Source organism: Castor canadensis, chromosome 1, assembly GCF_047511655.1.
Source record: "Castor canadensis chromosome 1, mCasCan1.hap1v2, whole genome shotgun sequence".
Taxonomy (NCBI): domain Eukaryota; kingdom Metazoa; phylum Chordata; class Mammalia; order Rodentia; family Castoridae; genus Castor; species Castor canadensis.
The window spans coordinates 186,590,119-186,612,381 of NC_133386.1; the positions used below are offsets into that span (position 1 = coordinate 186,590,119).

A 22,263-nucleotide genomic window follows, 5' to 3' on the forward strand; every position below is an offset into this window, starting at 1 on the left:
AGATGTCTTCAAAATTATACAGAAGCTAACTTTGTTTGGGGAGCTACAAAGTAGGCTAGTTTTGACACTGAGTGAGGAATTCTTTTGAGATAATTAGGTTTGCCCGGGAACAAATTTTGTTGCTATTTCCAGTGATTGGAAAAACAAAGAGTGCTTGAGAATTTTTGGGAGTTGGACCAGAATTTTTGGGAGTGGACAGAAAGCTGACCAGTGTATCCACTCCCACTTGCAACCCTGAATTTGGTCAGGAGAAAGTTTCTACAGACCATTAGCAGGAGGAACAAGGCCTCTTGACATAATCATTACAAAGAATCATGAAGTCAACAGAGCTTTGCATTCTTTTCATTCCCTGTCCAAATTCCTTATTTGATATTATTAACATTTCAACATTTCCTGTTCCCAGACAACCAGCTCTTGCTTTCTAAGCCATGGGATACATATCTAATGCCCCAGGAATTGTGGGTGATTTACCCTGTTGTTCACATTTAGAAACATTGTTCAATTAAGAAACAAAATGCCAGAGTGTTTTGCAGTTTGGAGAGAATAGATGCTTACTGGTAAAATTTCAGACAACAAATAAACCAATAATGCTGATTTTCTTAGAATTGGGTAAAGAAGTCTTGCTGTTATCCTTTTCCTCCCTGTAGCAAAAGTCAAGTTTTATCACACCCCACAGAATAGCTGAACAAAAGCACAGCAAAGAGGTCAGTATGATACTGAGCGTATCTGAGTAGGTATGATCTCATTCATCTAGCACTGAAACCTTTGCAAGGGGAAAAACACTTTCAAGACATGCTTAATTTGGTGCAAAAGTTGAAAAAATGTTTTGACACAACCTATGGTCTCCATTATAGAAAATGAAGCTCTTTATTTCATCACAATAGCCCAATAAGGATGTCCAGTAGTTCTGCTTTATTGAGTAGGGAGCAAGCAAAGACACCTCGTAATATAGAACTACTTGACAGTTACCATTAAGACTGCATATAGGTAGTGTTTTAATGAGATTTTAATGAGATGATTATTTCTCCATGTGGAAACACAGTGTATGTACACACTAATTACACACATGTAAGTATGATAGTGAAAGTCTGACATAGTGAAATCTTTGAAGATATTTTAATGTTAATTATAATCAATTTTTAAAGAAAAAGAAATTTGCATGTTTGAGAAGAAGTAAGAAAAAACCTGTACTATAAAAGTGGTTTCTTTAAATAAATGATTCTTTTCAAAGAGCAATTGCACACCGTTTTCCAAAGTACTCCATCAGATGTCTCTCTTTGGCCCATTTCTTTCTATGTCCACTTCATCTGTAAAACTTTCACCTGGTTCCTATTCTTGTGCTCCTTGACTTACATGATCTGCTTAAAGTCTATTGATTGGACTAAGTTCAAGATCCTAGTGAAAAAATGAAAATAATGAACTCTCATTTCCTTTTGTCACTCTGGCCAAAGTCAACTTGTGTTTCTTCTGCTTCTTATTTGCAGAGAAGACTTTTAGGGACATGGTTCTCATGTGTCCTTGGGATTCACATTCCTGGCACACTCAGGTATACAATTAAACATATGGCTCTGTATTACTCATAGTAAGCATCCATCCATAGGGTTGCAGATTTCTTCAAGGCCCTGTGGGAAGAGTAAACAAAATCATCAGTCAGTGAAACTAATGGAAAACAAGCTTCTCTTTGGAGTGTTTGTTTGCTCCTCTGCATGGGTCAGGGCAATATTACTTCCAGCTATATCTGATAAATGCCATTCTCTGTTGACTAAGGGAGGAGATAAAATACATGGAATTGATTTGGTAGATGACTTCACCTTTATTTTATGGAGAATATTTTAGTTCTGTTTTAATTTTATTCTGTTCTGTATCCATATATCTATATACCAACCCATTTTATATTTTATAAAGTGGAAGATATTTTCCAAGCTCTTGGTAGATAGCATTGAAGAAGAAAGAAGAAAGATACTGTCTACATGGAGTTCCTGATATAGATTGGGAGACATGTATTAAATAATTTATCACCCAATAAATTAAGTATCATTGTGATAAAGGTCATTAATTAAGAAAACCAGGTGCTGGGAGAGCGTGTGATAGATTTGGTGTGGAGATCAATGAAAACCAACATGAGAAAAGGAGCTTGAGATGAGCCTTGGAGAGTGAATGGAAACTGACAAGGCGATATGAGGTGAGGGAGACATTTGGAAGAATATTCACGCAGAAGGCAAAGAGATGAGATGGTCAAGAGCAGGGAGTTTTGTAGCAATAGAAAGTAAGCCAGATATCTGGAGGGCAGAGAGGCAAGAGAGAGTACAGAGTCTGAAGTTGGAATACTAGACAGGGATCAGATGAGATCAGGCCTAGCTTTGTTGACCTTATTCAAGATACTATTTTCCCACTGATTTTAAAAGAAAGAGAAAGTTATTAAACCCAGAACTCTGGCTGTTAATTTGATCAGCACAATGTCCTCTAGAAAAATGTGTGTGAATGGCTCAGCATGAGTTTGAATTTTCAGTTTTTGTAGGCCTCACAACTTGTGGCTAGTCACCCCAAACTGATTCACACATTATATCCCACCAGGTCTTATAGACATGTAAGTTTGCAACAGTGGACTGGAGGATTTGATAGTCCCTTCCACCACTGAATTTCTGAAGCATGTAAGAAGTTCTGAAAAAGACACAAATACAAATGATACATAGCCTTGGTTTCAGGAAACTTAAAATATGTAGAACAGGAAGATGTTACTGCTAAGAAGTATGTAGAAGGCAAAAGGTAAATGGTACTTCTGTTTTCATTGCTGTTGGAATTGTTCTCTGTATGTTTCTGTGCTTATGTTGAAATCACAAGTAGTTCTTAATAAATGGTTGTTGGATGAATGATTTACAAGCCAGTGAGTAGTCTGGAGACTGCCAGGATGGAAATTGAGAGTTGAGAGTCAAGAGAAATTATGTTATTACCTGACAATATCTCCAAATGCCTTCAACATGGGCTTACTCACATACTGTAACCCATGCTTGGCACACAGTGACTTCACCAGAGGTGACACTTTGTGATAATTATGGCGTGGCATTGTGGGGAACAAACTAGGGAAACAAATAGGAGATATGAAACTTAGACCTGAAGAAAAACCCAAGGGAACTTTATTTCCTGTATTACCAAATAAAATTACATCAGCAGTGCAAATCTAACCTTAATCTTGCTCAATCCTTCTTGGAAGGTCAGGTATCTTGCCAAAATACCCTCATCTTATCTTTTAACATTCCCGTGAGCCCTATGGGTAACAAATGTTTGTGAAATGCTATTAACATGTTTATTTTGGGGCAGGTCAAATGAAAGTATGGCTTATCTATCATTTTTAATTACTTAAGAAAGCTGGAGATCCTTTTTCCTTTGCCTTTGTCTCTTTCTCTTTTTGTAACTTTGGCTCTAAATTGCCATTAAATTTCAATAAAACTTGGTTACTCAAGTGGTGTGATTTTTCTTGGGATTCAACAAACCAAATGTGTGCCTACAAGCACACATACACACGCACACATATTCACTCACTCACCAATTTCTTCTTTTTTTTACTTTTTCTTTTATTATTCATATGTGCATACAAGGCTTGGTTCATTTCTCCCCCCTGCCCCCACCCCCTCCCTTACCACCCACTTCACCCCCTCCATCTCCCCCCCACCCCCTCAATACCCAGCAGAAACTATTTTGCCCTTATTTCTAATTTTGTTGTAGAGAGAGTATAAGCAATAACAGGAAGGGACAAGGGTTTTTGCTGGTTGAGATAAGGATAGCTATACTCACCAATTTCTAATACTTAAATCTGAAAACTAAGCCACTATTACAATTCCACGATTCCAATCCATTTTTTCACAACTGTTACATCTCCTTCCTTTCTCTCTTCCCTCCTTAACCACTGATACTAATAGAAATATAGCAGCCTTTAGAGAATCCTAGTTCATGTTTTCCATTCTGAGATTCTAAGCTGAAAGGCTTTACAATAAACTACATTGGGGGCTGTTATTAGTGACTATCCTTGACCTATCAGGGACTGCTTCTATCACTCACTGGTGCTCAGTGTGGAAGTTCAGGTGCCCAGTGAACCAATTGTTGAAAAAGGACTGTTCAATATTACAGGTGGCCAAGACCTGGAAAAAAAATTGCATTAGATATAAATGAGCTTAACTATTAAGCAAGAAAGTATTTATTTTTTATTTAGTCAACAATCAAGAAGTGCTTATTAAGTACTTTGTGTGTGTGTGTGTGTGTGTGTGTGTGTGCCTAAGAAACTATGAGGAATATAAAAGATACACAGTCCAAGATCTCAAGGATCTTAACATTTAAAAAGACAATGAAGGGGCTGGGGGCATGGCTCAAGTGGTAGAATGCCAGTTTAGCAAGTTTGGCACCCTGAGTTCAAACCCCAGTACCTCCACCAACAAACAAAAGACAGTGAAGTACATACAGAACAATAAATATGAAAGAGTGTGTAGGATTTGGAGAGGAAAAATCACTATCAATCCTTAGATACAGAAGACTAAGGCGTCATGAATAAGGACTTTGGAGGATGGAGGTGGTATTGTTAGATTATGGCAGAGATTACAGTGTCAGATTACCATTTTCATAGAATAGATTTGAAGGACTTCAAAGTGAGGAGAAAGGCCATTCAAAGATTTTTATCATGTATTAACCTTATCTATTTTGTTTTATACATTTTTTGAAAAAATATTATCTTGAGAGGGAAGTTCACAGATTTCACAGACTATCAAGATTAAAAATCCACATAAATGTCATTTTGTTCAATGCCTTTCTAAGGTTTAATTTTACCTGTGGTTGCCATTTTGAATGTTAAAATCTGTGGCTACTTTATGTTAGTGTTATTCAAGTGTAGTTCTGAGAATTTTGAGGTACTTAGGATATGTTAATGATATCTACAAGATCAAAACTTTTTCTTAATACTTCTAACACATTGTTTGCTTTTTTCATTCTCATTCTGCCTTGTGTGCATGTGGAATTTTCCAGAGTATCCTAAGTCACTGTAATCTTAACATGAATTTGTTTTATTCTTATATTTTATTATTAATGAATTTATATACTAAAAGTTCTCAGTTTTATTTTCAAACGTAATAGATATCAATGGATATAACCTATATAAACAAAAGCTTTTTTGAGTTTTTCAATAACTTTTAAGAGTGTAAAGTGTTTTCGTTGCTTTTAGTCATTGCAAGTTAGATGAAAGACATTCAAAAGACAAGGTAGGTTGATAGGTTAGTGGAGAGACTTTACTAACCTTCTATACTAGCTGTAAACATGATATGGTGATATATTATTTTAATTAAATTTCTTATTACAGCTACATGCCAGAATCCTCACTAGGTAGGGTGAGTGGGAAAAAGATGACTAAGTGGTTCATGGCAGGGATGTTGCATGCAAGACAATGTGAAATATTTAAAAATTCCTTCCATAGCAAAATTACAGGGTCAAGAACCAACTAAAGGGTTTATAATATACATTACAATGTATATTAGTCTACAAAATCTACTAGTCTATAAAGATTTCTGAAACCCAGTAAGAAACATGTGAACCCTAGAGAGAATAGGAGACTATGAAATTCACCCAAAAAGAAATATAAGGATCCAATACTGGAGAAGTTTTTATACTAACTAATGATTAAATAAGTGTTAAGTGAAAACGAAAAGATAAAAAAGTGGTTACTAAACAAAAAGTTTTATATTGCTTCTCTATATCCTTGTAGGGGGTCCTCTGAGTTTGGGCATGAACTTGGAGAAAAAGCAAGGTAATGACTGTATTTCCTTGTTATCATAGCACTGCTAGTGGCAAGGACTATGGTTAATGAGGCAGGGGTGATCTGTGTTGGTTATAACTTTTTTAAGCATTAATAATATATTTGGAGAGCATTTCATGTCCAGAATGTCCTAACTATTTAATGAGTTGACTCACTTGAAAGGCTGTGTCATGTGGGAAATTAGAAGAGAGGTCAGCAAACCTTTTCTATAAAGTGCTAGGCAGCAAATATTTTAATTCCTTCATAGATACTCAATTCTGCTGCTATAGCATGCAAGCAGTCATAGGTAATATGTAAATAAATGAACATGGTTGAATTCCAGTAAAACTTGATATACAAAAACAACAAATAGAGAGTAGGTTTGGCTCCTGGACTGTAGTTTACTCATGATTGGTTTAGAGAAAAGTTTCTATAATCATGGTACCCGTACCTAGGTTAAAACCCTGCTTCTACCACCTATTAGTTGTGTGACTGTATATGAGTTACTGAAACTTTTCATGACTCAATTTTATCAACTTGTGAAGCTAAAAATAATCATTGTGCTTATCTTGTGGACTTACAAGTGAAGCACTTCATGGTGGACATATGTAGGTGAGTTACTGTTACATGAAGTAATCAGATTCTAAGTCAGTCTGATTGGAAGGACCCGCCCTTGAGACTCTACCATTACCTGAGTGCTGAGCCAGTCCCGATTCTCCTCTCCACTCATTTTCATTGGTATATGGCTCATCTGGGTAACAAACACAATCCAGGGGCTTTCAAGAAACCTTTTGGGGAATCAAAATAGGAAGTGATCACTCTTTATGCTGTTCTAGTTGCAGCCACTGGGCTTGCATAACCCTTGGCAGAGCTGGCCAAGCAGTAGAGGAAATGAAAGAGATTCCAAGGTCTCAGTAAAATGGCAGTCATTCCTTTTCCTTTTTGAATGTCCTTTATAGCTAGAGTCGACACACAGGTAGTTGGCCATATGGTCTTCCATGCTGGAGCAGTGCCTCCAAAGAGTTCTATAGGTCTGGTGCAAAAGTAAAAGACATCACACTCTCTAAGGGCATATGAAAAGTGGGTGACAAGTTGGGCTTTGACATCAAATAGAGCTGGGTTCAAGTTCTGTCTTGGCACCCACGCACAGGAAATCAATGTGAGTCAATGCCCTGTATAGCTATCCTTATCTCAACCAGCAAAACCCCTTGTTCCTTCCTATTATTGCTTATACTCTCTCTACAACAAAATTAGAGATAAGGGCAAAATAGTTTCTGCTGGGTATTGAGGGGGGGGGAGCGGGAGGGGGTGGAGTGGGTGGTAAGGGAGGGGGTGGGGGCAGGGGGGAGAAATGAACCAAGCCTTGTATGCACATATGAATAATAAAAGAAAAATGAAAAAAAAAAAAAAAGAAGAATTAACCTAGAAGGTAACACACATGCACAGGAAATAAATGCCAGTCAACTCCCTGTATAGCTATCCTTATCTCAACTAGCAAAAACCCTTGTTCCTTCCTATTATTGCTTATACTCTCTCTTCAACAAAATTAGAGATAAGGGCAAAATAGTTTCTGCCGGGTATTAAGGGGGCTGGGGGGAAAGGGGTGGAGTGGGTGGTAAGGGAGGGGGTGGGGGCAGGGGGGAGAAATGACCCAAACATTGTATGCAAATATGAATTAAATAAATAAAAAAATAAAAAAAAAAGTTCTGTCTTGGCACCAGCATTGGCCCTTACTTGTTCTATTACCATTGGCAAGTGATTTAATCTCTCTAAGCTTCAGTTTCCTTAGCAGAAAAGTGAAGACAATGCTATCGATATTATAGGGTTGTATGAGTAGTACATCAAATAAGATAATGCATGTGAAGCCCTTAATAAAATATCCCATGACTAATAACTGATTTTATCCTTATAATTAGTTAGGATTTAGCACGATAATGCAGCAAAATGAGGAAGGAATAAATTGGAAAGTAGAGGAGGGCTATGTAGGCAAAGTAATTGTTTGAAGTTGTTTTAGTCTTGGGAACATACCTATTCAGAGAAAAACTTTAAAAATTTCCTGTCCTGGGATGAGCTTAATGGTTCATGCCTGTAATCTAAGATCTTTGGGAAGCAGAGGTAAGAGGATCTCAGTCCGAGGCGTGGGCAAAAATGTGAGACCCTATCTAAAAAACAACTATAGTAAAAATGAATTGTGCATGTCTCAAGTGTTAAAGTGCCTGTCTTTAAAGTGCAAGCAAAAATCCCTGAATTTAAGCCCTAGTACCACCAAAAAATTTCCAGTCCAATCATGATTTTTGGCAGGGCTTATGATGTCCAACTACAGTTTTAAAGGATTTGGGAATCAACTGAAATGACTTAATTGGGACTCCAAGAAAGTAGGGGGAAAATAGAAATTGGGCAAATTCTTTTTGTGAAAAAAATGGTCGCATTCAACAATGTATTATTGCTTTTTCACATTTGCTTAGAAACATATCAGTTCAGGGAATGGGACATGGTGTCATAATGCTGTGTTAATCATAAATAGCTCTGATAAAGAAATAAGAGAGCCTTGTGGGTTATGGAAATAAGAAAGTATTCTTACTTGATGAAAAATATGAGCAGCACAGTTCCAAAAATTCCATAGAAAGGACCAAATGTGATGAAATATCTAATGTAAAAGCTGATGACCCAGGCAATGTCCTGCAGAGGAAAACATTTCAAAGTTAGATGTCCTGAACATATTGCATTTGTCTTTACTGGGCAGGGGCTCCTTCCTGTGCTGGCCAAATCTTACATCCTGCTCCTTGAGGAAGCTACATCTGGAGGGCACTAAGAACTTTCAGTTCCCCTCTTCTGTCTGGTCTGGTTTTAGACAGTGAGCCAAGTTACTCACCACCCAATACTTTCGAAGGTACATGACTTGCACGGATTGGAGATTGAAATATATAGGCACGAGGAGGGGCAGCCCAACTGCAAAAGAACAAAAAGAGATGGCAAATAAGTGAGCAGAATGTGGCCGCAGTGCAAAGTAGCAGATTTCTACTTCTTTCCCATGCCTTTCCCACAATGTTGGCTCTGTGAAAGGCTACAAAATGGAAATTCACAACCCCATCCTGAACTCTATTGGGCTTTCCAAGTCCCAGAGGCTGAAATAGAAGTTTGGTCAGTAGTTCCAAGTTCTCTCAAAGCAGCTAGCAAAATTTTGAAGATTCGAGTCTTATTTTTCTTTTTTTTGTGGTACTGGGGCTTGAACTCGGGGCCTACACTTTGAGCCACTCCACCAGCCCTTTTTTGTGAAGGGTCTCAAATTGTGATCCTCCTCATCTCTGCCTCTTGCATAGCTAGGATTAGAAGCGCGAGCCCCTGGCAACTGGCTTGAGCCATTTTTGAAGAGGGCACCCCCCAAAATGTTCTGCTGTGAGTTTTCAATGTTTTTCCAGGTACTGGAGTCTTTTAACACCCTCAAATCCTTGGGAATGTGTTCTTTTACAAGTTGTTGTATGGCAGGAGTAAGGAAAATGTATTCATTTTCATTTCCTGGCCAGAGAGTTATTTACCTGTTTCACTTCCAACACCCAAAAGGTTTCTGAGAGCATGACATAGACTCAAGAGATTCTTTGGTTTTGGATAAAGGCTCTCTCCTTGAAAAAACTTTAGTCAGGATCCTCTGAGCCTTCTTCTCAGCTAAGCCTCAAAGTTGGCTAATGAAGACTACAAACTCTCAAAACAAATGATGATCCACCCCTATACTCAAAATCTTCATGTAAACACTAGCATAGTTTCTAACACAACAGCACATCTCTGGGATGTTCCCAGCCTACTTCTAGTTCCTGTGTAAGAAAGCTGAATAATGCCATGGCAAAATAATTAACTTTTTTTCCAGCCAAAACCTGACTATAAGACCCTGACCTCCCTTTTCTTACAGCATTTTCTTTAAAAAACTTATTGTTGCAAATACATTCTCTCTTCCTTTGAGATTTATCTTCTAAAACCCAGATAACTGAGAGCCATTCCTTTGAAATGTAATCATGAGGGATGATAGAGCCCCAGTCTCACAGTTTCTGAAGGAGGATCACACCTAATACAAATCAGTGCCAGTCAGCAGGCACAGTTAGGTGGTGTAACCTAATCATTTAACCTTCCAAAGGCTTTAGTATTTTCCTTTAGGATTCCCAGACATTGCAAAGACTCTCTCCACAGTGTGTTTCAAAAAAGTAATGTTCAGTTTATATTGAAATTTCTCTTTCTTAGTGCAGTGGCTTGAACACAATTTGTCTGGCCATCTTTAATGAATGTCTATCTCTGTTTTACTGTAAAAGTTTGTACCCAAGATGCTACTGGCACTGGAAGTGAAAGGACACACTAAAATAGCTTTTAAGTGGGGAGAGAGGAAAATATGGTTTCTGAGGTGGGCATTCTGCAGTGAATTCACACCATTCACTTATTCCTTATAAGCTAAGGGGATATTGTACTGTTACAGAGAAAGGAGGGAAAATAAAGTTCAGAAAATAAACTCGTTCTTGTGCAACTTCATATACAATTTGGCTAGGGTCAGTTATCTTTCAAAATGGAGTACCAAGAGATTAGTTAGTGATGGGTATAGCACAGGGAGGCTGAATCCATTTCTGGAAGGGATAGCAGTGATGGTTGGTGAATTTCAAAAACTTTACCCAGTGATTATCCTCCATAGGGATGTCACAGGTGGCCACTAGTAGCTAACACGTGGGCAAATGAGATCTTCTGCAACAGGGTTTCTGAACCTCAGCACTTGTTAGAATTTGGAGCTAATTATTTTTTTAATGAAGGGCCATCTCCAGAATCATAGAAATTTTAGCAGCACCCTTGCCTTCCACCTACTGGATTCCAACAAAGAATCTCCTCCCCTTCCCATTGTGTTAAGCAAAACTGTCTCCAGAATTTTGTCAAATGTCTCCAGGGGAGAAGGATTATCCCTGGTTGAGAATCACTGGTCCATAGGCAATGTTTGCTTCCCTCCCTGATTTTGTTTCCCAAATGTGCAAGTATGGTTTAGATGAGCAAATTTGCAGATTTACTTGGAAACTTTATTTTTAGGTTATTAGGAATTTGATTTTGGTTAAGATTGAAGGCTTTTTGTGTATGATGTTTTTTTATTGATGTCAGAATTACTCAGCTAAACCGATTTGCTTTCAATCTTGACCAACATGTCCACGTGGATATGCATGTATGTATGTATTCTACAGTTGTGGGTAGGTCATGGGAACAGCACACTTTCTTTAACATAGTAGTTCTACTGGTGACTTTTATTCTGGAGTCTAATTTGTCTGGTATCACACTATAAATGTTTCAGTATTATTTTCCCACCTCTCTTCCCCCACATACAAATATCACTTTTAGTTTTTCTTGGAATTTTTTAGTCTTTCCAAGATGAGACTCTAGGACACAGGACCGCTGATAAACATTCTGCCTTCCCATCTTCTTTCTCCTCTGCCTAATACCTAGTGTGATGAGATGACTGTTGAAAAACAGCTTTGCTTTCCCATTTTCCTTTTCAAATTTTCATACCAGTGAGTCTGAAATAAGACCTACTGCTTTTCTCAAGATATGAGCTGATTTCCGTGAAAGGATTCTAATTACACATCTGGATTGACAAGTGCTTGCATTAAAGATAAGGGAAGTGGCTCTGAGAGACTCACCCATGTAGAAGTACAGGTGCTGCTTTTCATAGTCAATGTATTTGATTTTCTTCTTGCCATACTGAATGGAGAGAGAATGAAACTAAAATAAGAGACAATACTTCTGGTCAACATGCTCACAGATGGGTGTGTGTGTGCGTGTGTGTGCTTGTGTGTAAAATTCTGTGGAAGGAGCCGTCTGATCAGTGTTCATTGGCTGTCAAACCTAAGAACAGGGATGGGAGCAAATATTGTGCTTTAATTAAAGGTGGGCATCTTTTTGCTTTAACTAAATGAGGGCAAATCTTACACAGATGGATTTTTCATTTTACTACAGGGATTTTGATCACTTTGAAAAAATTCTAATGGAAATTACTTTGAGATTTATTCAAGTGTAATTGTAGCTGAAAGGAACATTTCTGATGAGCTTTTCTAGCTCTCTTTCACCTCTAACATTTAAGATTCTGCTTGAAACTCGTGTTCCATTGCCATTATTTTATTCAATGAATATTCATTAAATGGTCATGTGATAAAGATACTGATACGGTCTTTCTTGTCTTTCCCAACTTTCCTCTTTTGTGTTTTTATCATAGATCTTATACTGTGATTTCTAAAAAATGATATTATGGATATAGATATAAGGAGAGATTATAACACATGTCATATATCATTATTCATCATCTAGATTATTAGATTCTACTCACTACTGAGAATTCGATTCATTTCCTAGGCTTCCCCTTGTTTATTTGTCCTGTGCCTAGGACACAATGACAGCAACTGTTTTGAGGGGATGCGTAGAAATAATGACCATATTTCTCTAGCACCTACCAGAATCTTGATAAATACTTATTTGCGGTTTGAACGAATGAATGATAATTCATATCCATTCTATATTCTCTCAGTTACAACACTATAGGAGGTGTTAGACTGTTATTTTCTCCATTTGCTATCTTCCTTCTTACATGTAGATTTCTTCCTTTATTTAGATAATATAGTTAGTCCCTCCTTTTATTGTCATAAATAGGAGTAACATGGTGATGAAATAATGATAACTATTTTAAGTTGCTCCTAAGCCTCCAAACTCTAAGTAGTGAGAAAAAGGAAGGACTGTTGAGTATTACCCTGAAGAAGGATATTAAATCTTGCAGCATATGAGCACAGAATATAGCAGATTTAGTTAATGCTTGTTAAGAAATTGGCATTTAATATAGTAGAAAGACTGTTGGGAAAGAGGGAAGAACTCATCAGAAATGCTTTGGATATGGAACTGTGGATTTCAGAGATTAAGTCATACAGTTCAGTAGCTTTAAAACTGTAGTGTCTAAAACTCTGAGAATAGGCCTGGCTCAGCTGCAGAAGTTGGAGAGGTGACTTCTGCATTTATGAAGAGGCATCATGTGTACTGAGCATGTGGAAGCACATCTGGAGAGAGTCAGGCTGCTTCAACACTTTGAGTGAGACAAATTCCTCTTGTCCTGGGGTAGGTGGGGACTATTAGAGAAATCAACATATCACAACTTTAGCTATGAGGACATCAGGGAAGTCCAACTTGTTTGATGAGCTATTGTCAAAAGCAACTAATCTGTGATAACATCAACAATTTTTAAAGAAAAATTAAAAGCAAAAGATTTTGTTTTCTAATAAAGAGTGTGAATTCTCCCAAAGATGAGAAAACCTGTTTTCAAATTTTGTACCATTTTTGGTTTATATACCAGATAGGTTCAGGCAACAATTGACAAAGATAGACTTATTTTTAACACTTCTAAGTTTTTCTTGAAGAAGATAGCAATATCATCTTAAGCAGCTTATTTTCAGGGTCCAGCATTTCCCCTTTTTTTTTTTTTTTTTTCATTTTTCTTTTATTATTCATATGTGCATACAAGGCTTGGTTCATTTCTCCCCCCTGCCCCCACCCCCTCCCTTACCACCCACTCCACCCCCTCCCACTCCCCCCCTCAATACCCAGCAGAAACTATTTTGCCCTTATCTCTAATTTTGTTGTAGAGAGAGTATAAGCAATAATAGGAAGGAACAAGGGGTTTTGCTGGTTGAGATAAGGATAGCTATACAGGGCATTGACTCACATTGATTTCCTGTGTGTGGGTGTTACCTTCTAGGTTAATTCTTTTTGATCTAACCTTTTCTCTAGTTCCTGGTCCCCTTTTCCTATTGGCCTCAGTTGCTTTAAGGTATCTGCTTTAGTTTCTCTGCGTTAAGGGCAACAAATGCTAGCTAGTTTTTTAGGTGTCTTACCTATCCTCACCCCTCCCTTGTGTGCTCTCGCTTTTATCATGTGCTCATAGTCCAATCCCCTTGTTGTGTTTGCCCTTGATCTAATGTCCACATATGAGGGAGAACATACGATTTTTGGTCTTTTGAGCCAGGCTAACCTCACTCAGAATGATGGTCTCCAATTCCATCCATTTACCAGCGAATGATAACATTTCGTTCTTCTTCATGGCTGCATAAAATTCCATTGTGTATAGATACCACATTTTCTTAATCCATTCGTCAGTGCTGGGACATCTTGGCTGTTTCCATAACTTGGCTATTGTGAATAGTGCCGCAATAAACATGGATGTGCAGGTTGGTGGGAATGTAGACTAGTACAACCACTCTGGAAAAAAATTTGGAGGCTACTTAAAAACATGGACATCGATCTACCATTTGATCCAGCAATACCACTCTTGGGGATATACCCAAAAGACTGTTACTCCAGCATTTCCCCTTGAGGAGAAATAACCTTTTGGGGTGGCAGTTACATCACCTCTTTTAAGGAACACTCCTACAAAATTTGGTAATTTAAATAGTTCTTTACATGGCAGGTTTAAGCTGAGGTTTTTGAAAAAAATCAATAGCTGATAAATTCTAGACATGAGTTTTCCCTTCTTTTTTCCACTAAGAAGTCTAAATTAGAGGTGGAATCTCTAAGTGTCTTACAAAGCCTTTTTCCTGTGTGGTTTATATAAAGTAAATTCACCAAAGTGAACATGAGTAGATGTAATAGCATAGTCTCTTCCAACTGAGCTAGTATTGGTTGAAATAACTGGATTTTTAGGTGTTGGTGCTCTAGTGCTTATTAAATGCACTGACTTATCTTCTCTTGTGAAGGTCTTTCCATGTCTTTGCTAAAATTCATAAAGTTCATGCTGCCTCAGTCATCTGATTCCACTTTGTGACATTGGTTTATGTTACTTCAGTGATAATGATAAATGCTGGGAAGGGACCTGCCTGGCAATGAGATTGTGCAAGTGATGATATGGGTTATCGCATCTGCTGTGGGAAGCTAAATTGAATGACTTTTACTGTCATACAGTTATGATGCCAAATATTTTTCTATTCTTACAACCCCAGATTTAGTTATTTCAAATATATTCTGGACCTAAAGAAAGGTGAGATGCTCTTAGGTCGTGAAGCCAGGACTTTCAACTTGATTTTTCCAAGACTAAGATGAAAGCCTTCCCAGGAATCCTTTAAGAATAGTTCCTCTTGTTCCCTGGGATAGATAAAATACCTTGACAGGTTGTGAATCCCCCAGCAGAAAAAGTGGGCCCACGTCAATATCTGGGTCTTTGGGGTAGATGTTTGGTTTTACATGATGTTGGAAGTGTTGGTAATTCCACCAATTGGCTGACAGGCCCTAAGGAGAAGAGAGAGTTTATTCACTAATACAATTCCCTCCTGAAATACCCCTCTCTAATGGAGTTTTCTGGATGCGTCCTCAAAGTCAAAATAAGATGTTTGAGTTTCTCCAATCCACCTTCACTGTGGAGTCATAGAATGACTCACTGGAAAAAAAAAAGAAAACCTCTTACTCTTAAAGCTTATGAAGAAATAATTGTCTGATTCAGGGACACAACTTGAGGCTAAAACAACTCCTATAATGAAAACATAATAACCTACTAAAATGAAATGTTTTTCCATCTTTCTCTTATTTGGCTCTCATTTAAAAAATTCTGAAAGTAAGTGGGACAGGGAGTATTATTTCCATTTTACACATAAAGAAGCCTCAGATCCAAGACTTTAATTAATTCTGGGAAAAAGAGTGGCCGCAAGTATCCTACTTCCATGAGTATTTCAAAGAATCATGGATCTGAAGTGATCTCCTTAGGGGACTTGGCTCAGATCATTGAATGTTCCAGCTTCAATGCTCTTATATAAAAATTAAATGAGAATGAAAATATTTTAGCTGGTGCCAAGCTTGAATCATCCCTAATTAGTTTGCTGATAATTTTCTCTCTTACTGAAAGTCTGAAGATTATAACAGAGCAGACGATTTAGAGGCATAACAACCTAGTTTTATATGCTAGATATTTATGTGCTGCTGTGAGGTTTTGGCAACTCAATCATCCTCTTTGAGGCGGAATTCTATTTCCACTAAAATGCAGTATAATGACATTTACCACTATGGGTAGCTCAGAGATGAGAAATGTGTATGTAAAATATTGGCACACTGCAATACTGTTTCCCCTGATTTATGTTAATCATTTATAGAACAAGCAGCAGTAGTAGTTTTTACTACGTTTTTTTCATCTCTTTATAACTAGGCTAACACGTCCTAGGTCTACATGGCTCAGTAGAATAGCCATTAACTACATATGGCCAGTTGAAGGATTTTGAAGATTCAGTATAATAAAAGGAATACAAATATTCTTCTAATCCTTTTTACATTGGTTACATGTTGAAATGATAATATTTTGAATATATATGGAATAATAAATTTACCTTTTAAATGTAACCATTTGAAAATTTAAAATAATAGGTGTCATTTGAATATGGCTTGCATTTTATTTCTGTCAGAGAATGGTGGTCTAGCTAGTATATTAGAAGTAGATGAGTATGTTTTGAAATCTGTATGCATCAGCCCTGAATTTCCATACTCTTTCTGAGGCTTTGCTAAGGAATTTAGCAACTCCCTACTCACTTCCAACCAAAAGGAGTGAAAGGTAGAATTCTCTTCTCACACCCCCTAACACAATTCTAGAAAATCTCTCCATCCAGCCTAGGTCTGTCTCTGAAAATCATGACTGGTTGGGCAATCACTTTCCAAGTATTTCCTTTTGAACATCTTGTGGTATCTCAGACTCTACATATCCAAAATTGAATTCATCAGTCTTTAGTCCACATTTTGGGGCCCATTAGACTCTGTACTTTTCCTGTCAAATTCCATGTGACTCATTCTTAAGATTGTGCATTCGCTCATTTATTCACCTACACATTATTTTGAAGTATGTCCCATGTGTGAGATGCTGAGCAAGGCATTTGTGATAGCAAGGTAAACATGATAAAATGGAGTTTCCACACTAGCAAACATATAATCCAGAGAAATTAGTAGACAACTAAACAAGAACTGTGTGATAAGAACTGATTATCTCTTTTAATTAAGTCCTTCAAGATAACATGTTGGTTTCTTCCACCAGCTGACTATATTCTTATAGTCAATGACTATCTAAGGTAATTGGTAATATGAGAGCCAGATTTCCATTCACATTGGGGTAGAGAGCAGATCTTAACAGAACTAGGCCCTGGTTCTTAGAACAGTGGCCAGAGTAACAATGGGTGTGATCTAAATAACCACCTCCACTTGGAAGTCACTCTTACCAGAGACAGAGGAGAGAGTACTTCACAAGCAAAAGAATATTATCAGCCCCATGCTTGACTGCTCTTGACACATTTGTATAAAGGTACCATATTGACTCATTACTCATTTCCAAGTTAGGTTCTTTTTCAGTGCAGAAGAAAGATTACAGGATATGGACCATAACCAATCTGAATTTATATCCCCACTTGGCTATCTAATAGGTATTTGACTTTGGTAATTTTCTCATCTGCAAAATGTATAATGTTACTGAGAAAATTATAGGAAATAACATGCTTGACACTCCCTCTCTTTTGCCATCAAATGTTTTAAGAAGACAGAATAAGAAGGTCTTAATTTACAATATTCTGCTCCACTGTCCTGATAATGACATTTGACATTTGATTCTTATTTATTGTTTTGGTGAGATTGGAATTTGGAGTTTGAACTTGGGGGCTTCGAACTCTCAAAGCAGGTGCTCTACCAGTTGAGCCACACCTCCAGTCCATTTTGCTCTAAAGGTAGAGTTTTGTGAACTATTTGTCTGGGCTTCTAAGTAGCTAAGATTTCAGGTATGAGCCACTGGCGCCTACCTGATTCTTACTGTTTTAAAATGTGTATGCTGAGTAGCTTGAAAAATATGCTATGTGGAAGAGTCCACTTTGATTTTATTACAGGCTGATATTTCTTATTTGAAATGTTTAGAACCAGAAGTATTTTGAATTTCGATTTTGGAATATTTGCCTATATACAATGAGCTATCTTATAGATATAACATTTGAATTTTTTTTTTCATGAAACGAGGTTTTGTTGTGTGAAATTTTCTACTGTGGCATCATGTCAGTGCTCAGAAATACTTGGATTAAGTTGGGGGTATTCAGCATGCATTGCATCAAGCCCAAAACACAGGTAAATGTTTCATGATTTACTTTTAGAAGGGCTCTTTTATAGTGCATTCACTTCAAAGACCAGAATGTATTTTCTTTGCACAGCTAGTGAATGAAAATCCTGAGTAATATCAATGTCTGTGCCTTTTTGGGGGTGGGGAGGAAGAATTGATGTTAAGTCAAGTTTTGAAGTTTAAAATTGTGATGCATGCAAAAGGCGGGGATGTTGCTACTTATAATTTTCTTTGTCATCTCCCTTCCACCCACTTTTCCTCCCCACAGGTAATTTTCTCTTCTGCACATAGTTGAAGCCTATATTCATCTTGTTCATGAATCACTGACTTTGCTGGTACAAAGGCACAGTACACTGGTTTGCTTTTAAAGCCATTTTCCATTTTCTCCTTCTGTTCACAAACCATCAACATTATATTAATTTCAACTAGCTCAAAATTGTTTCTGGAGACACAGTATAGAAAGAGCTCTGTACAGATTTAGACAGTGGGAAAGCATTGACTTTTAAAAGTGCTAGCAAGGGTGGAGCCGTTTGGAGATATTCCACATAGAGGCACGAAATCAACTGCCCGTTACCTCTAGGTCAGATGAGTGTTACCTTTCCTCTGACTTCTCAGCACAGCAGAGGAGAAACAGGCAGGTCCATAACCTGAATCTCACAGTGACTAAGGAAATGTTGCTGCTTTTATTTTGTGATAGTTCTGCGTGAATTCAGAAACACATCATCATTCCACCATTGGTGATGATGGAATTGTGTGCCTATAGGAATTTTCTGATTAAATGAAACTTGCCAGATCAATTGCCAATTTATGATTTATCCTAACCCTTTAAAGATATCTTTAATATGAATCCAAAACCCAACTCTCTGTTCTTTAAGATACTTATTTGTCAATCTTATCACTGGGAGAAACAATAGATTAGAGTAGGTGATTCCTTGCAAGTCAATGTGGCTGTCTGGGATTTATGATTGACTTCCCTATCTTCTTAATATCATCATGATTAAACATTTTTCTTGATGATCGTGGGTCCTCATTTTATTATTAAAAAAATTTCCCTAATATTAGTAATGTCTAACAATGTCTAAGCACTTTTGGGGACTTTATTAGGCATGACACACGTGTATTTCAGATAATCCTAACTATATTGATCCAAGTTGAAGCCATCACAAATTTTCATTTTGCAAGTGAAGAAAGTGAAATTTGAACACATTAAATAACTTCTCCAAAGTGACCCAGCCAATAAATAACTGAGTTCCCATAGAAGGATGCTCTATGGTTAGATCAGCAGTTTTCAGTACTTGGCTTCAAGTTAGTATCACCTGCAGAGATTTCAAAAACATGCTAACATCTAGACCCCACTACAAATGGATTTTATTAGAACATTTGCAATGGTGTCTAGGCATGAGTGTTTTTAAAAAGTTTTTCAAATGTCTCCAAATGATAGCCAGAATTAAGAAACACTGCTTCAAAGTCAGCACTATTAGACACCGTGCTATGAATTTTTCTACTTAGTTTACGAACATTGGCTTAACCCCTTTGAAGAGCAACCTCAACTGAAAAGAAGAAATGCTGTAATCCTACCTCATGAGAACTGCATGAGACAACAGCCTGAAGGAGATGGTTCTGTGCCTAATACTTGGCAAGCAGTCGTCTAATGTGAGTGACCACCTGCCAACTCTTATCATTTGCTGGCCATGTTTATGGCTTGCTGCTCTATGTGGGCTTGGCTCCAGGATTTTCTTCACTCTCTTATTAGCTGGCTACTTCCAAGATGCTATAGACTGGAAAACCAGATAGTAGGTTTTTTTTTTTTTTTAAATAATATAAAGGCCCACCATGTTAACTAAGAATAAACAAGCTCCAAGTCAGTGCTCATGGACTTTTCCTAAGAGGAACTGACTTGAGTGCAAGGATTTGGTTTAGTGAAAGGCTTGTTTTTTCCAGAAGTTTAAGTTTTACAACCCTCTTCTTGAACAGAGCTTTCTGGCCTTCCCTGATTAGTCTTTCTCTTTATCTTAACTTTTATCTGTTTTCCTACATCTTTTCCTTTATTTCCTCAGCTTTATCCTTCCAGGATTAATCAGGCCTGCTGGATTTCCCTAGATCCTGACAAAAAAAATATTCACATTACTTTAAAAAAAATTCCCATTCTAATGTTATCTTCATTTGTAAAGACACAAATGTTCTTGTGAGGTGGTTCCTTAGGACAAAGGGTTCCAGGGATTGGGCCAAATTGTCTGTCAGATTAATGGAAAATATAAGAGCCTGTTGAATAAAAATAAAAGTTTTCCTCGTAAAATTAAAAAATCAAACATATATTTTGTAATGTGGTATTACAGATTAGTAGGTATAATGTACATTATTAGTATGTTCACATTTTATTTGTGAGGCATCATGAACAGTTTTTACTGATATGATTGCCCAATCAAGCAGGGACTCCCTACCTTATGGAATGACACTCAAGAATCCCTATCACATCCTGTACCTTGAGATGACACATCACGAATTTCTGCATCAAGTGGTTCCACTTGGACTTCTTAAACATGGAAAGGTGTCCCATGTCATGCTGCAAAAAAGAACTCTGAGCCTAAGAGAGAGAAAGTGGTTAGAGAGGTTGGGAAGTCACAAGGAAATCATCAAGCCAATGTGATGCAGACTTGTGAGCCTATTGGAGAAGAACACTGGGGGATTTTATCTGACTTCAATCCAAATTTGTTTCTGTTTTCCACACGTCATCTCTTTTCTAACACCCATCTCTTCATCAGGTGGATTTTCTCAGCCTGGAATTCTCTCTTTGCCACTGTCATAATCTCCCAATGTGGAGTGGAAAGACCATGGATTGTGGAATCAGACAGATTTGGGTTCTTCATCACCATAGGCAAGTCACTCAGTAGCTCTGAACTTTAGTTATTTATCTGATGCACAGGATCAATAATACCTGATGAACTGGGCTGTTTTCTAATTGACATAGTGTAAAGTACTTAGCTTATGCTCAGCACCCAACAAATATTTCTCTCTCTTCGTGTCCCAAATCTGTTTTCCAAAGAGTAAACCAAGTTTGTTTTTCAAGGGAAAAATATTGACATAAAAATTCTGACATACATTACTTTATTCTGAAAAAGTTCTGGAATCTGGAAACACGTTACTGTTAATTTTCTACAAAACCTTCTCCAATTGTTCCTGTAAGAATGAAATGCCCCTTTCTACTCCAACAGAACATGCTTGTTCTTCTTGGCATTTGTCTTATTCTTCCTTGTACTACGTGTAGCTGAATGGCTTCTCCCTTCCTGAATGTCTCCTTTCTCACGGACAGGGACCATGTGAATTTCCTTCCTATCCATAGCACTGTCTTGTTCCAAGATTCAAATTGTATTCAACAAAGATTTATTAAATGCCCTGCTAGGAGCCAGTTGTTTTTCATTTACAAAGGAACTCATATGTTCTTATTCTCTTATAACAAAATGTCGTCTTTGCCCTTGAAGAATTTATGGTCTAGTGCATTGAAAAATGTTGGTGGGTTAATAAATGAAAGATAAAGATGAATGTTATGTGGCCAAGGACAAGATTTTAGTTGCTGAAATTGTGGGGATAAGACAATGTGAACAGTACAAAGCAAGAGTCATTAATTAAACCTTTACCATATGCCAGATCCAGTGCTGGGTGATTTACACATGAGCTTGCTTAGTGCTTTTCAGAATCATTGCATGTTCATTATCAACCTCATTCTGTAGATAAAAGAACTGGGGTCAAGAGAAGTTCAGTAACTTGTAGATACTTTGATAAGTAGTTTGCCAAGAAGTGTCAGGCAGCTAGCTGCTGACACCTATCTAGGGAGGGAAGAAATATCTCCAGGCCACTTTCTGAAGCTACTGCCTGGGTTTAGGATACTTGCTTACCTGAGAAACTGTGAGAAGAAAGGAAATGAATATTGTAACAGTCCAACCATTGCCGAAATAAAGCAGTATTAGCCATGCTAGGACTTCCAAAATCAATATCTGAGCAAGGTGGATGAAGAAGAACCTGTGCTGTGGCACTGAACATGTTCATAGCCTTCAATCTCCTGTGCAGTTCTTGGAAATCTGCCACCAACTGTGGCTGTGAAATAAATATTAAAGGGAGCAATTAGTTCCTCTGCGATAAGTGAACAGAAGTAATACTTTATTTCTTTAGTAATAAAATTATTTTACTAATAGAATTTTATTAGTATGAACACACATTTAATTTTGAAGAACAAATGAAATATTTCCTTTTTTGTGGTACTGGAGATTGAACTCAAGGCCTTGTTGACTAATAGGCAAGGACTCTACCATTTGAGCCATGCTCTCAGTCCTTTTGCTTTTTCATTTGTTTTTCTGATAGGGTCTCAAGCTAACTTTGCCTT

At 37.4% G+C, this 22,263-nt stretch overlaps 1 protein-coding gene across 1 annotated transcript; it reads right to left on the reverse strand.

The window, feature by feature from the left end:
* Window positions 1-1,136: 1,136 nt before the first annotated feature.
* On the reverse strand, window positions 1,137-21,905 carry LOC141413714 (fatty acid desaturase 2-like protein FADS2B). The gene is made up of 10 exons (XM_074045655.1): window positions 21,779-21,905; window positions 20,368-20,469; window positions 14,921-15,046; window positions 11,428-11,488; window positions 8,646-8,722; window positions 8,355-8,452; window positions 6,465-6,561; window positions 4,057-4,136; window positions 2,952-3,077; window positions 1,137-1,622 (listed from the first exon to the last, which is right to left on the reverse strand). The coding sequence occupies exons 2-10, from the start codon at window positions 20,440-20,442 to the stop codon at window positions 1,574-1,576; spliced, it is 789 nt and encodes a 262-aa protein (XP_073901756.1). The 5' UTR covers window positions 20,443-20,469; window positions 21,779-21,905; the 3' UTR covers window positions 1,137-1,573.
* Between the last annotated feature and the right edge of the window lie 358 nt (window positions 21,906-22,263).